This window comes from Papilio xuthus, unplaced genomic scaffold (genome assembly GCF_000836235.2).
Source record: "Papilio xuthus unplaced genomic scaffold, Pxut_1.1 DF827756.1, whole genome shotgun sequence".
In the NCBI taxonomy this organism is placed as follows: domain Eukaryota; kingdom Metazoa; phylum Arthropoda; class Insecta; order Lepidoptera; family Papilionidae; genus Papilio; species Papilio xuthus.
The window spans coordinates 3224649-3240327 of NW_013530893.1; the positions used below are offsets into that span (position 1 = coordinate 3224649).

General features: G+C 33.4%; 1 protein-coding gene and 3 non-coding genes across 7 annotated transcripts; 2 read left to right on the top strand and 2 right to left on the bottom strand.

Moving 5' to 3' along the window:
• The first annotated feature begins 754 nt into the window (after positions 1 to 754).
• On the top strand, positions 755 to 15652 carry Gyc88E (Guanylyl cyclase at 88E). 4 transcript variants are annotated; one of them, XM_013310331.1, is made up of 17 exons: positions 755 to 926; positions 2531 to 2812; positions 3106 to 3311; positions 3737 to 3860; positions 4310 to 4451; positions 5702 to 5773; positions 6283 to 6409; positions 6680 to 6884; positions 7940 to 8086; positions 9680 to 9812; positions 10354 to 10581; positions 11079 to 11567; positions 12053 to 12149; positions 12514 to 12595; positions 12815 to 12911; positions 13186 to 13460; positions 15140 to 15652. In XM_013310331.1, the coding sequence occupies exons 1-17, from the start codon at positions 759 to 761 to the stop codon at positions 15233 to 15235; spliced, it is 2970 nt and encodes a 989-aa protein (XP_013165785.1). In that variant the 5' UTR covers positions 755 to 758; the 3' UTR covers positions 15236 to 15652. The 4 variants fall into 4 exon arrangements, with proteins under 4 accessions (XP_013165785.1, XP_013165787.1, XP_013165788.1 ...); XM_013310333.1 differs by having other exon boundaries at positions 13186 to 13476; positions 15140 to 15230; XM_013310334.1 differs by lacking the exon at positions 5702 to 5773.
• TRNAI-AAU (transfer RNA isoleucine (anticodon AAU)) lies at positions 2060 to 2133 on the top strand. Its single transcript has one exon. It is a non-coding gene; the product is annotated as a tRNA-Ile (tRNA).
• On the bottom strand, positions 2314 to 2385 carry TRNAA-CGC (transfer RNA alanine (anticodon CGC)). The gene has a single exon. It is a non-coding gene; the product is annotated as a tRNA-Ala (tRNA).
• On the bottom strand, positions 2934 to 3006 carry TRNAA-AGC (transfer RNA alanine (anticodon AGC)). Its single transcript has one exon. It is a non-coding gene; the product is annotated as a tRNA-Ala (tRNA).
• Positions 15653 to 15679: the final 27 nt, after the last annotated feature.

The window sequence follows — 15679 nt, forward strand, 5'->3', positions numbered from 1 at the left end:
ATTTATTTCAATCCATGCCCTTTATTCTAAGGAATCAAACACTGCAACCGCTATCCTGTTAACAAAATGGGTTCGCTATATCTATGAATATATAAGTGACCACGAACCTCGTCCATTCAATACTATATAAATCATTTAATGTGTTATAATTTGCGTCATCCATACATATTTGGTTTGTGCAGATCGTGTTTTGTTTCTTTATTACTTAATTTGATGTTAGAATAACTAACATTCAATGAGTTAATTATAGAACAGCTGTCGCCTGTGACTCCATCCGCGCAGAATTAAAAAAAAACTTAATAAAAAGCCTATGTGTTCTTCCGAAATTTCAGCGAGATTCGTTGAGCCGTTCCTAAGATTCCTTCAAACATTCATCCATCCATCTAAATTTTCGCATTAATAATATTAGTATGATAACAAGTTATCTATCACGTCAACCTTATCACGATAGTTAGTTTAAGACGACACACAGAAGAAAAAACACACAAATGACACCCTAAATTAGCGCTTTAATAGAGAAAAATCTAGGTTATTTTTTTTAAAGCGAAAGCGAAGATCTCTACCCATAGAGTAACAGAGTCAATGCCTATCTTTAATGTGTAACTGACAAAAAAGGATGTATTCCTTTCTTGTAGAATCTTTTATCCGCCAAGTACCCTTCCCATCCTTTCTTTGTTAAAAGGATAGGGGGAAAACAACTAGAATTAAGCGCAACGCTAAAGCTACTAAATTATCAATCTTTTGCACCAGATATCAAGATGTACGGTCTCCTACTAGAGAATATGGCGGAGTACATCCGACAGACGTACGGTGAGGAGCGTTGGGAAGACATCCGGAGGCAAGCGGGCGTTGAACAGCCTTCGTTCTCCGTGCACCAGGTGTACCCCGAGAACCTCATCACACGACTGGCAAAGAAGGCACAGGAGGTATGTATACAATGTATATACTCGTGTAATTCATATTTTACGCCTTGTATAATATGCTGCTATGATTACACTTTAATCGTTGGTTTCTGAGACTGAAATCTCTGTATAAAACGTAACATCCATGTCAATATCAATGTTTTAAACGAAGATTTTGGTCTCATAAAACCAAGACAAATCATTCAATTGTCTTTATATCCCAACAATATGTGTGTTTAGTCTGCCGTTTACAAAGCCAAACTTCGCTTTGAAAACAAATTGTCTTATTCACCCTAAGTCCTTGTCTACTCGGGAGTGTCTCCTTTAAAGTACACTTAAACACGTAAACACATTTACAAAAACATAGGTATTGTGATGTTATTTTTCAATTAGAATGACTGGTGAAAATGTGTTTTTGTACTTGTGTTTTAGTAATAAATACCATCGGTAAAATCTCTAATAAATCGTATTGGAATATTTGAAATAATTTTATAATTTATAAATTGCATTATTACGCTAATCTAAATTCAGCGACTCGTTTAAATTGATTGTCTATTTTTAAATTTAACGTATTATGAAGATCCCATGTGATGACGTATTTATCACATTTTTCATTTGATGTAATACGAATCTAAATTTCTATTCCCGCCATTTTGAATGTTTTAAGATTTAATATAGAACGAAAATCTTTACTTTTGGTTGTCTAGTGTGCTTCTAATCATTTGTAAAAAATGATATAAATTAGTTTTAGGTTGTACGCTTAAAAATTTGTGCGATTTTTCTTTTCTCGTCCTTTCTTTTTGTATTCCTTAAAAGTGAATATTATTAGCTATAAATGCCGGCAATTCAAAGCAGATTGCTGCGAAACGCTCTCCAAAGTCGTTAATTTTAAATGGCACATTACAATTTACAATCGAAATTGCACACTTTATTAAATAACCAAAACAATCCGATTTTCATTCAGGTAAGCGTCATATTGTTCCCAAACTAAATGTATCTGACATTTAAAAAAATATATTTGTGATGTCAAAATAATTAGTTAGTAATTATAATATAAAAGAGATATCAACCATTTGAGCCGAACTTTATGATTGTTTTTTTCTTATTGTTGAGTTGGAAAAACTAACTTGGTATAATATTTCTTTCGTTGTAGCAACGGCCCATTAGCTCAGTTGGTTAGAGCGTCGTGCTAATAACGCGAAGGTCGCGGGTTCGATCCCCTCATGGGCCACATCTCCTTTTTGCAAATGTTGCCTTTTAAAATGTGTGGTTTTATTTTTATTAATTGTTCTTGCTATAAAGGAAAACATGTACTAAGTACTATTTATCTTTTTATTTTTCTGACTAAAAGAAAATGTAGGTAACAAAAAAATTTAAGCTCAAATAAAAGAAATTTTCATGAAAAAATATTTGGAGGTGCTGGGATTTGAACCCAGGACTTTCAGCATGCGAAGCAGACACTCTACCACTGAGTTACACCCCCGATAGTCAAGTGTGATGAAATTATGTATTAGATAATTCACTGATCCGGTTAAAGTATGTTTAACTTAATATAAAACATACCAAAAAGTCACGACAAGTAAATTGCTTATAAAAAGTGTCAGGCGCTTAATATTATTTCATTGCAGGTACTGGGCATCTCGGAACGTGAATTCATGGATCAAATGGGAGTATACTTTGTTGGTTTCGTCTCCCAGTATGGCTACGATAGGGTGCTATCGGTTCTTGGACGACATATGAGAGACTTTCTCAACGGGCTTGATAATCTACATGAGTATTTAAAATTCAGTTACCCAAGAATGCGTGCACCAAGTTTCATTTGTGAAAATGAAACTAGACACGGTCTTACTTTGCATTATAGATCTAAGCGAAGAGGATTTGTCTTCTACGCGATGGGCCAAATAAGAGAGGTATAGTTTTGATTTAATTCCTCGATACCTATTTAATTTCTTCGTTTCAATTAGACTACAATAAATAACTTGTACCTATTTTTTGATAATAAAAATAAAACAAAAAAGAACAAAAAGGAATTGGAGGCGCCGGGTATCGATCCCGGTACCTCTCGCATGCTAAGCGAGCGCTCTACCATCTGAGCTACGCCCCCGATATTAGTTTTATCGAAAATTTTGTATAAAAACAGCTCATTTACTAAAATACTTTTTACAATTTGTCATAATATGAAGAAGATCAATTATATTTGCAGGTCGCTCGACATTTCTACCACAAAGAAATGCGAATAGAGTTAGTTCGTGAAGAGTTGCTATTCGACACAGTACATGTCACCTTTCAGCTGACTTTTGACAACAGAGCGTTTACATTAGCTTCTCTTGCTATGACACGAGAAGAGAAACATCTCCCAATCAGCGCCTCCGTACTCTTCGAGATATTTCCATTTTGCATCGTCTTTGGGTAAGTTTTTAAGTAAACTCTACAAAAAATTGCTGTTCCTTTAACATTTTTGTTTAATAAAAACTAACTTTAAAGGTTAAATGCGGAAAAAAGATGATAAAATCGTATATTTTAACTTTTGTGTAGTTTAAAATTTTGTTCGCTAGATGGCGTTAGAGGAAGCGATAAAAGTGTATCCTTCACTTTTACCCAAAAGATGGCGCTCAAAACTAAGAAGTTTTATAAATTTAAATTTACCTACCTAAACATTTTAAAATTGTTATTTTAACACTCAATTGATTGAAATCAGCAGTTTTAAAATTATTTATTCGTAAAAATGAATTCAAATCTTGTGTTAGTCTTCATGTTTCGAAATAAAATTAGCTTTCGTGATGAGTTTAACGTTCGTAATATAAAGAAATATGCTGAAAAGACAAGGTTTACAGATCAGATATGGTGGTACGAAGTATCGGTAATTCTCTGATGGTCATCCTGCCCGATCTAGTTGGGAAGAAAATCACCAATTGGTTTGACCTTGTGCGTCCTTTGATAGCGTTCAAGTTTGAAACAGTAAGTCAATATTTATTGTTAATTTCTCATTGAATTATTTACATGACATTTCTATATTTAAATAATATACCTACTTTGCTTAAATTAAATGTTTCATAATAGTAAAATAGCGTAAATGTAACCTACATTCCACTGTCGAAACTTCTATAAAATCAAATATTTTCATCATAATAATACAAGTTACGGCAGTCGAATTTCAGTGTAGTCTTGACAATATTATAAATGCGAATGCTTGGATGGTTGGATGGATGGACGTTTGTCTGAAGGTATCTGCATAACGGCTGATCTAGATGAAATTTAGCATAGATGTAGAACATAGTCTGGAAGAACACACAGGCTACCAATTTAGATTCTTTCCTTGCGGGCATCATTTCCCTCACTGTTATTTATCAGCAACAAATATATTTTTACTTGTAATTAATGTTGTTTTTTGTTCTTGTTATTTCTAGATATTGAATCGTACAAATAATATCTTCGAATTGGTGACAGTGGAAGCTGTAATGCATGAGAAAGCACCAGACAAAAGGAATGAATTGTTGCGACTTTCTGACGAATCTGACGGTACTACGGAAAAGAATCTAAGGCTTAAAGGTATGTTTTATACTTTATAACCAATAAAATTTATCAAACGGCGGTGGCACAGCCGTGCTCCCCTCCTCCAGGTACCCTGTGCTTTTCTGATATAACTATTGGAGTTCACTATAAACAAATCATAAAAACTTGTATAAATCAACACTTAGTGTTATTTAAATAATGCTTAAATTATTGCTTTACATTTTATAATCATAAAATGTTATTTGTCTTGTTAATAATTTTGTGGTTTATGTAAATAAATAATTATTAATATAAATACAATTGAATTTGCACTATCGTAATATTAACATCAAAACTTATTATTACATTCTCTTTGATAAAAACAAAAACTCTTAATATTCTCGTAATTTTGTCCTTCTAACGAAAGGTCAATGAACTACCTCGGGATAACAAACACGTGTAAATAAAAAGATATTCAACAAGATTTATGTTCAACGGACAAATTGGAGAAATACAACGATCTTTTCTCTTGTTTTTCGCTTTAATTAGTTGTAGAAATTCGAAGCAACCGTGTTGACAATTCTATAAAAAAAAGAAAATAATATTTTATACAATAGGGATATAATAATTACTATCATTAGATAGCGAAGAGCTTCGACCAACATCTCAAGAAGCTCTCGCTAAACAGTTGGATTAAGGGCCCGATACAAAAGGCAATTATCCTAGAAATCGCACGCATCGTGAGAAGGTTCCTGTCTCTGCAGCCCTGACCACTGGTTGTTTGAGTCATGGGATTCCGCAGCCGGTGTTGTATTTTTAATATAATATGTTTTGTATATATATATTTTTTGGATATGAAATGTAGTATATTAAAAATATGATAAATAAATAAATACGTATAGTATACAATAAATATCCAATTAATAAAATAAGTATATTTTTATTTTAAATGCTTATAAAACATTTTTTTTTAATTTTTATTTATCTGTATGTCCACAAATCCGCATCTATTTAAAATGACTAACGATTTTGACAGGATTTTCACTTGGAAGGTAGCTTATTTGTGCAGTATGAAGTCTTATATATCTTTTTTAATTCTGTACTGACGAAATCGTAGTCAAACGTTAGTTAACAATATATTTATAGTAAATTTATTCACAAATAAAAAATGTATCTAGTATCCAATGGAGGGAAGGACTTAAGTCAATGGTTGGTTTGACTTTAGAATTGGATGAAGTTCGTAAAGAGTTTTTCCTTTTAAAAAAAAAGAACCATCAAAAGGTTAAAGATATGCATACAATTTTCAGGCCCTACTCCAAAAAAACGATATGCTTACGACGGAAGACGCTTACCTGATGTTATTAACTTACAACTCAAAGGTAGCCTTATAAAGGCACAACAAACTTCATTATCATTTTACAGTACAATTTTCAGCACCGGCTTCGCAATTTGCATATAAAATAGCACCTTTTTAATTTCTGCTAATCGCTAAAGTTGTAGATATATCAAACGATTAAGATGTTTTTAGAAAATAATTGTTAAAAAGCACAAATAAGTAGATTTTGATATTAGGTTTTTTACGAAGTTTCTATAAGTAGATAGGTACACTTCAAAATATTTTACTTCTAGATAAATTCTCTAGTGAAACAGTACATAATATTTAGCACAATTTCATCATTATATACCTTTTCATATATTGAAATAAAAAAAAAACTTCTGGAAGGTAAGACAGAAGCAACATACAGATAATTTTAAAACAAGTAACAGTTGTTTCCCATGGCAACGAGAATTTAAGACATTGGATTAAAATGAAATACCGATATCCCAATCTGGCAGACAACTTTGGTATTACAGTCTTTTGAATATAGTCTAATTTCGGTTATACCAGGTCAGATGATCTACATGGATAATTGGCGCATGATGATGTATCTAGGCACGCCCGTGATGCCTGACCTTGCAGCTCTAGTCTCCACCGGACTTTATATCAACGACTTATCGATGCACGACTTTAGCAGGTAATAATGGGCTTCCACTGTTGAAATACATGTCTGAAAATAAGGTCAATACAGAATTGACTAATATGTGTACACAAGTGTACAGTGAAAATGGACTTTAATTCAAACGTTTATATAAATTAAACCATAAAAGTATTTGATTAAAGCATATAAAAACGTAATTAAATCTAAAAAATAAATATATTTCGAAGAGTTTTCACATATTTTTTACAACAGTGATATTATTTCATAAACAAATTTTCAATTTACTTTCAAATCGCACATTTTCAGAGACCTTATGTTGGCTGGTACTCAACAATCTGTTGAACTTAAATTAGCACTAGACCAAGAGCAACAGAAGAGTAAGAAGTTAGAAGAGTCTATGAGAAAGCTGGACGAAGAGATGAAGAGGACAGACGAACTGTTGTACCAAATGATACCAAAACAAGTTGCTGATAGACTTAGGAATGGAGAAAATCCCATCGATACTTGTGAGGTAAGATGTTAAGGGTGAGATGCATCAACTAAAAAATCCTATATTTTTCCTCAAGGGATGTAGTGAAGTCATTGTAAATAAAATCCCCATATAAACCTTGTCAACCTTTTAACTTCAACTTTTTTATGAGACTAGCTGTCGCCCCCGTCTCCGTCCGCGTGGAATGAAAAAAAACTTAATTAGTTCCCGGCTATTATTCGAATTTTTTCTCACCTTTTAAACCTTTCCTAGACCTCCACTAACATTTCAAGACCAAGATAAGATAAATCCGTTCAGCCGTTCTCGAGTTTTAGCGAGACTAACGAACAGCAATTGATTTTTATAAATATACATGTCATGGTTAAACAATTCGTAGTTAAAGTTCACGTTAATGTTTATCGTTACAATTAACCATAACGAAAACTCTAAGCGATGATTTGATGCAACTCACCCTTAAGTGCCACACTCGAAATTACTTAAACGTAATATTTCAGGTTTGTCCTTATAAAATTTTAATAAGTTCTCAGTAATTTAATAATATTAGTATCAATTTAAATATAAAATAAAAATGGCTTTACAAAAATAATTTGATCTTTATAAAACTTTTATTTTACTAATTTTCATCGCAAGGACAAAAAGTTTAACATTTGATCTATTTATGTAAGATATCTCAGTTAGTTATTCTCGTTCTGCATACAATATAAAAAGGTCTAGACTTGTATTAATTAGATGTCAAAAGTTTTGTATAAATATACATTTATTCATTCAACTTTCATATTCTTATAAATATTATTCAAAAACTTGCCAACTGTTTAAATATAATAAAATTGCAAATGATCCTTGCCTTAATAGACCAATCAGAGTATCATCACCAGACGCGTATCCAAGATTATTCTTGTAAGGACCTGACCTCATTTTTGGGGGTCTCTTTCAAGAATTAATTTTACACAGCCTTTTATAAAATAAATAAATAACATTAGTTTTATGTTCTTGCAATTTTATGAACCTAAGCCTTTATCCAATAGTGGACTTTTGGACTTTTCTCTTAGAGTCTTACGTTGTTCTTTCCTCTGCAGATGTTTGACAGCGTGTCCATCCTCTTCTCTGACGTGGTCACCTTCACGGAGATCTGTTCCCGCATCACGCCGATGGAGGTGGTCTCCATGCTCAACGCAATGTACTCCATCTTTGATACCCTTACGGAAAGAAATCGAGTTTATAAGGTGAGTTGTGAAATTTATTTTTTTAGTGTTTGCGTTTTAGAAACTTCACGTAGTAAGGAGGTAAGTAACCTCGCATAGCCGCGTTGTGGAACACACTGTCCTTAGTATTTACAAACAGTTAGGTATTAGGTGTTTTCAAAAAAAGGTCTTACCTGCCTTTAAGGCCGGCAACGCATCTACGTTTCCTATGATGGATGTCCATGGGCATCAGATCAAATAATTTTAGGCGACCCGCTACCGGTTTGCCCTCTGCTCTTATAAAGTAAACCAAAGTAAATGGAAAGATTTGAATTGTTGCAAAATTCTTTAGGATCTTACAGTGATTCTAAAGTCCAGAACCCCTGAGGTCACGTAGGATAGGGAGGGGTTGAGCGATGGCAGGAGCAGTTAAGAGTTCTCAAACGGAGAAATACATCGAGCACAGTTAAATACGACTTAGGGTCCTTCAAGAAGCGAGCTTATCACCACCTCAAACGCCAGCAATGCATCTGCGATGTCTCTGGTATTGCTGATGTCCATGGGCGTCGTTGAACACTGCAGTGTTCCCGCTGCTGGTTTGCCCTCTTATGTTATAAAAAATCATGAAATGGGGTTATTGAAAAGAAGTTTGACAATCTCTGGTCCATGATTTCACTAAATTTATTTGAAGTTACGAATTGGTTTACAAATAGAATATTAACATGAATCAGATTAAGTATTCAAGTTGACATTTCAAAGGAAAGGTCTTTGAATTATTAACTTAACATTTTGAACTTTGTTGTCGAAACTTTAGAACTTCGACAAACTCCAAAACATTATTAATATTATGTCTCCTTACCAAAGAATTTATTGACTTTATTGCAAAATTAACGGTCGTCTGCGACTACGCCTACGCGGCATTAAAAAACTTAATAAGTAGCCGATGTGTTTTTCCAGACTTTGCTCTATATGTATACCAAATTTCATCGAGATCCGTACAGCCGTTCAGGAGATACCTGCAAACATACATCCATCCAAACATTCGCATTTATAATATTAGTTAAAATAGAATAAACATTAGTGGTTTATACAACCCAGATCTAATTTACAACACACAGATAGCATAGAAATTAACATATAGATTCAATTACGTATTGTATTTAGTCCCGCGAGTGTCGTAACAAACTATCACAATTAGTGTTCAATAAACATAAATAAAGGTAGTCGATTAATTTATTGATGTACGTTATTTACATTATTTTATTTCTTGGTTATATTAGGACGATATTTTTTTTATAAAATCCTTCGCCAATAAACCAAGAGAGAATATTCCGAACAATTCTATTGTACGACCGTATTACAATTGCTATATTAATATACTACCTATCGCCCGCGACTCCGTTAGCGCGGAATTATAAAAAACTTAATTAGTAGCCTATGTGTTCTTCCAGACTACTTTCTACATCTATGCCAAATTTCATCGAGATCCGTTCAGTCGTTTCGGAGATATCTTCAAACAAACATCCATTCATTCATTCAAACATTCGCATTTATAATATTAGTAAGATTGTTAAGTTTACACTACAAGCAAACATCATAACTATATAAAATTTTAAATAAACATTTAATATGTAGGTAGAAACAATAGGGGATGCCTACATGGTGGTGTCCGGGGCTCCGGAGAAAGAGGACAACCACGCTGAGAAAGTTTGCGACATGGCACTCGATATGGTCGACGCTATCACTGACCTGAAGGATCCCAGCACAGGTAATAAAAATTTATAAACCATCCTATGTAAGAATAGGTTAATTAAATAATTAAAAAAACTTAATTGGTAGCTTATGTGCTATTCAGGACTATGTTCTACATCTGCCAAATTTCATCGAGATCCGTTCAGCCGTTCCGGAGATTTAAAGAAACATCCATCCATCTAAAGTTTCGCATTTATAATATTTGCGAGATTGCAATTTATTATATAATATAAAAGAAAGTGGTGTTAGTTACACTATTTATAACTCAAGAACGGCTTTACCGATATGGCTGAAAATTGGTGTGGAGGTAGCTTAGAGCCAGGTGACGGACATAGGATATTATTAGGATTATTTATTCTTTTTTTCGAATGTATGCCTTGAAGAGCTGCTTTTTATTTAATTTACTAATATTATAAATGCGAATGTTTATGTGGATGGATGGATGGGTGGGCTACACTAATTAAGTTTTTTTATATATCCACGCGGACGGAGTCACGGGCGACAGCTACTATATAAAAAAATCTTACACATTTTTAATTGAAATCCATTTTCATCAGGTTCCCACCTCTCTATACGTGTTGGGGTACACTCAGGCGCGGTGGTGGCTGGTATAGTGGGTCTGAAGATGCCGCGCTACTGTCTCTTCGGGGATTCTGTGAACACAGCATCCCGCATGGAGTCAACATCCGAAGCTATGAGGATACACATCTCTCAGACCACGCAGGAGTTACTCTCGCCCTCGTACAAAGTTGTTGAAAGGGGTGAGATACAGGTTAAAGGGAAAGGTAAGTGATTATTTGTCTTTCCTATGTTAGTAACAGAAATAGGAAAATAAATATAAGATTTTTTCCTTAAACTACTTTTGGCACGGGACTTTGTCTGTACAGAACTTTAATAAAATGCGTTGAACAGTTGCGGAGTTATAGAATAAATATGTAGGTAAATGAAACATATTTTCTGGAAATGGTACATATTTTTGGGATCATAAGCCTATGTGTTATTCCAGACTATGTTCTACATCTATACCAAATTTCATCAACATGCAGCCGTTCTAGAGACACGTAATAACAAATATCCATCCATCCAAACATTCGTACTTATAACATTAGTAAGAAGATTCACCGTTGGTTTGTGAAACCAAAATCGCTATAAAAATATATCGTCATACCTAACTTTGACAAAAAGATAATTATATTTTAAACGGAGATTTTGATCTCAGAAACCATCTATTAGTAAGATACACTGAAGATTGAATCATTGTAATTTTCAATCTTATTTTTAGGAGCAATGAAGACATATTGGCTTGACGGTAGAGAGTCTCGTCCGTCTCTTACAAAAATGATATCCCAATTACAACCCGTCACAGAACTGGAGTGGGAGCGAGCCGCTGACGTCAGAGATAGCATCGCCGAGTACTCCGCACAACAACTAAACAATAAAGAATACAATGCAATCAATTCTGCACCCAATTCTCTTACAGCTAACGTCGGAAATACCTTGAACCTAAATAAAGATTACCATCTACCAAATGCAATCAATTCTCCGCCTAATTCTCTAGTCAATAGTGCCGGGAATCCTTTGCAGCCAGCAACACCGAGGAACCAGGCTCCGACTGTGACGTCACCTGTGGAAGAGAGACGGATGTATTCTCCTGTCACGTTCCAGGACGTAGCGAGGCGCAGTATAGCCAACTCACCGAATAGAGTCGAAAGAGAACGAGGGGAGTTCTTGGAACAATACCAAAATAGACAAATTAATCAGATTGTCAAAGGTATTTGTTACAAATATTTATTAACTTCCCATTTCTGTATATTTATATTTTGTAAAATATTTGAAAATTGAAAACCAAGGCAAAATGTTCACAGTTCATAACTAGCGGTCATCCCCGACTTCTTCTTGACGGAGGATTAAAAAAAATAGCCTATAACATGCCCGCGTATATCAGCTACCTATCTTTCAAAGTCCCGACAAAATTGAACGTGGCGTTCTGGAGATTACTCAGAACAAACACAACTTTGCGTACAGACATAGAGACAAAAAAATTAAAAATTGTTTTTTTCGTTATCAGTAACGGAAATATGCTGAACGACACGATATTTTTTCCTCGATCTTACATACAGACACTCTAATTTTATTAATATGTATAGGTTTTAATTCCGACTTAGGCCTTGCGGATAAAAATGTAAACTTATTTCCAGATTAGTAACAACACCATCTAGTTATGTAAGAGTGATAGTTTAACCTTATAATTTTCAGAGTCAAGATCAACATCAGCCAGTGTGGGAGGTATTTGGACGGACGCGGAGTCACTGGACCCTCCTGCTACACTGGACAGCTTGAATTCTTCCTTCTGGTAACTTTTTACACACTTGAAATAAACTTATACATAATACACAGAAAATATTTAACCTTCACTTCACATAAATGTATAATGAATACATAATACAAATATTTTATATACTTGTATAATAACAAAGTAATATAAAATAATAATTCTATTTTTTTTAACTATAATATGTTTACTTGAATTTTTATTAAGCTCTATGTTATTGTGGACGCGTTGTGAACTTTATTTCATTGTTTCCCTTTGGGTCGATCATACTACCCCAATGGTCCAACGGCCCAACGGGACCCCTTTATTTGACTTTTTCTTTTTTGTAATTAAAGCTTATAAAATTACTTTTGAGTGTAGTTGTATAGTTGTGGTAACCCTTAAGTTACAGTACGACGTCAGCTTGTAGAGCGGCCGTGCCCACACCTAAAGACAGGGAACAAGACAACTGTCTCTTCGAACCCAGGGTAAGTACATAAACACCATTCTTCAGTAGTTGAAACTGAAATTAAAAAAATACAGGTCTTTTTTCGCCGTAAAAAGACGGACGTCATAGTATCGGCGCCCAAATGGTTAAGTTTTAACGTTTATTTAAAAATCCACTTATATTCCAACCATGTTGGTTGTAGATTATTTTGTGTTTGCTCTATGTACAGATAAAATTATATTTTTTTTTGTTTTAACAGTGTGCAGGCAATGCAACACAGGAGGAAGCAGCCGCGGACTCCTGTCCCGCGCTACGAACTGACTCCGCGCAGACTCCCCACAGGGAAGATGAAATCGGTATGTCATATTTTCATTTAATTATCTTATATATAAAATTCTCGTGTTACCATACACCTTCGTACCAACATGACCGATTTTTATTAAATTTTATATGTATATTTAGCAAGTTTGAGACAGGCTACAACTATTTTCTAATCCCGCACAGACGGAGTCGCGGGTAACAGCTAGTTCCTTAGCTTAATACATATATAATAGTCGATATAATGTTTACTTTTTGTTGTCTTCCAATTTTTTTTAACCAATATTGACTTTTTATGAAATATCCTTACAGAAACCGACACTGAATATTTAGACGCGAACACTGAATCAGGACATGTTTGCACGATATCAGAAAACGTGGAAACCAATCTGCCGAAGCAAGGGAAAGTGGGTCGTTTCAAAGCACGGATAGCGCCCGGACATCACAAACTTTGTACTTCTAAAGTGAAACAGGAGTCAATAAAAGACAAGAACCCACCAGCGCCATCCAGCGTCCTGCCTCATGGACATCACCACACCAAGAACGTGAACCATCACCAGTGCTGCGGCGCCTTCGGGAACCCACACGTGAGACACAAAGCCAGTAACTCTAGTTGTCATCTTATTTAATTCACTCTGTGAATTTTATAATGTTCTATGTTACTTCACTCCGTGGAGGTTTTAATATTCTATGCTCCTGGCATGTTACAAAAATATAGGTTTTCTTTTTTAAAGAATGTGGATTCGCGTCAGAACTTTTAATTCAGTCCATGAAGGTTTTAATGTTTTATGCTACTGGCAAGTAAGAAAAATATACTTACATTTTTTTGACATCACATGCGTTCAAATGCGTTCCATCGATGTCCAATAAAAAATCGATTCATAACATGAAATGGAATCGATATTTCTAATTATGATTTTTTATCAAATCTATGTCAAGAAAGTTTACGTAAGTTATAAATTGTGGTTTCTGCAATAATCCTATACCAAAAATATGTTCCAAAACTTTCATATTAATTAGCTTCTGTAATAATGGAATTGAATTAGTCATTTTACAGATTTAGTTAAATCCTTATGTTTATGATAATTATTACGATTATAAGAATTCCACTTAATGTTTAATTTACCTTCCTACATACATTGATAATTTATATTTGCAAGCCCTAGTTTAAGTGTCAAATTTAAAAAAGTTACAAAATTTTTCGTTCTGAATTTTCATACAACGAAAAAAAACTCTTTATAATTTTGGAGTGATATTGTTAATTTTAAGATATAATAATATTAAATTATTCAAACTTTCGTGAGACATTATACTAAACTGATATATAAACACGGCTAAACACTCACGTATATACGTCCGGTGGCGGCACCGACTAGTTTCGAGTCGATCGGGGGCCCTTCATCAGGATGAGTGGCACTGGTATTATTTCGCGGACGCGGCCCGTCGCTCATGTTTATATATCAGTAAAGATAATATTGTTTAATTTAATAGACATATTTCTACATAAATAGATGTTTATTCAAGAGTACAATTGCAGTATGACAAATAATATTTTAGATTTTAGGTTATATTTTTTTATTTCGTGATTTTATGAAAAGTTTTAATAGTATAGTTTTTAAGTAGTTGAAATATTTAATAATGATTAATCTGGATTTAGATAAAGATAGGCCTTTTTGTTTTTCTTTTATTTGCTTTCCATAATCGTAAACAAATATCGTCCCAGGTCTTGTAAGATGGTTGACATTGTTTAAATATCGCCATTTTATAATCAGACTAGTTTTATATTGCGTTAGACAATTGTACACGAATCATTCACAATTTGACTTGCTTGATATTTTGTGCATTTTCGACGTCAAATCGTCAAAACAATTAAGTGGGCATTTTTTATAAGTTGAATACAAAAAAAATACAGGAAAAATATAGATAGATAATTGGTCAGTTTGCGAATAACACGTTTAGTTTAGTTTACAATTTGCTTACAGTTTTATAATACTAGTCAGATTTTAAAATGACCAATTTGGCAACCTGCCGGTGACCGCCATGTTTTCGGCCTATTATGATACATTTTATTTAAAAAAAAACGAATTATTGTAGTCGCCAATGTATTTTTGTATAAAATAAAATAGCTTTAGGCACATCTTTGAACTAGGTCTTAAGAACTTTACACTATAGTTTAAAAAAATTGTCTTTTAAGGCATAAAATTATCCACTAGTCACCTTATTTTTTTTTGTTTTTTTTTTGTATTTAAGTTATTATTTATTTCAGATCTCAGATAAGTTCACGACATGCCAAAAAGAAATTCCAAAGAATACTGTAATGGAGAAGATTAAGTCACAATTTAAAATGAGCTTTACACGTTGACAATAGAAGCTATAATTGAATTAAAAAAATATATTTTACGATTACAAAATAGCTAAAATAAAAAAAAATTGTAACGCTGTTTGACAGTGTAACTTTTTAAAAATGTTTAGTAAGACAAAAATGTCATTTCTCGTCACTTTCTGTGTCAAACTTAGACACGTTTAATAATTACTTTAGCAGTCCCTTAGTGAGTATTTGTCTTACTTAACTTATACTAAGGATACCTTTAAGTAACTGTTAAATTTCTCTGTAACACATTTATTAAATTTTTTGATAGAACTAATTACACAACGCCACTCATTGGGCTAGGGGGTCTATCTAGAATATGTTCATTTTCGTAAACTTATAGACATAATATGTCTTAATTTTCATAAGAATTGTTGGTTTACTTTAAGAATGTAATAAAATTTTGTAGATGACGTTATAAATTTCTTGTAATTTTCA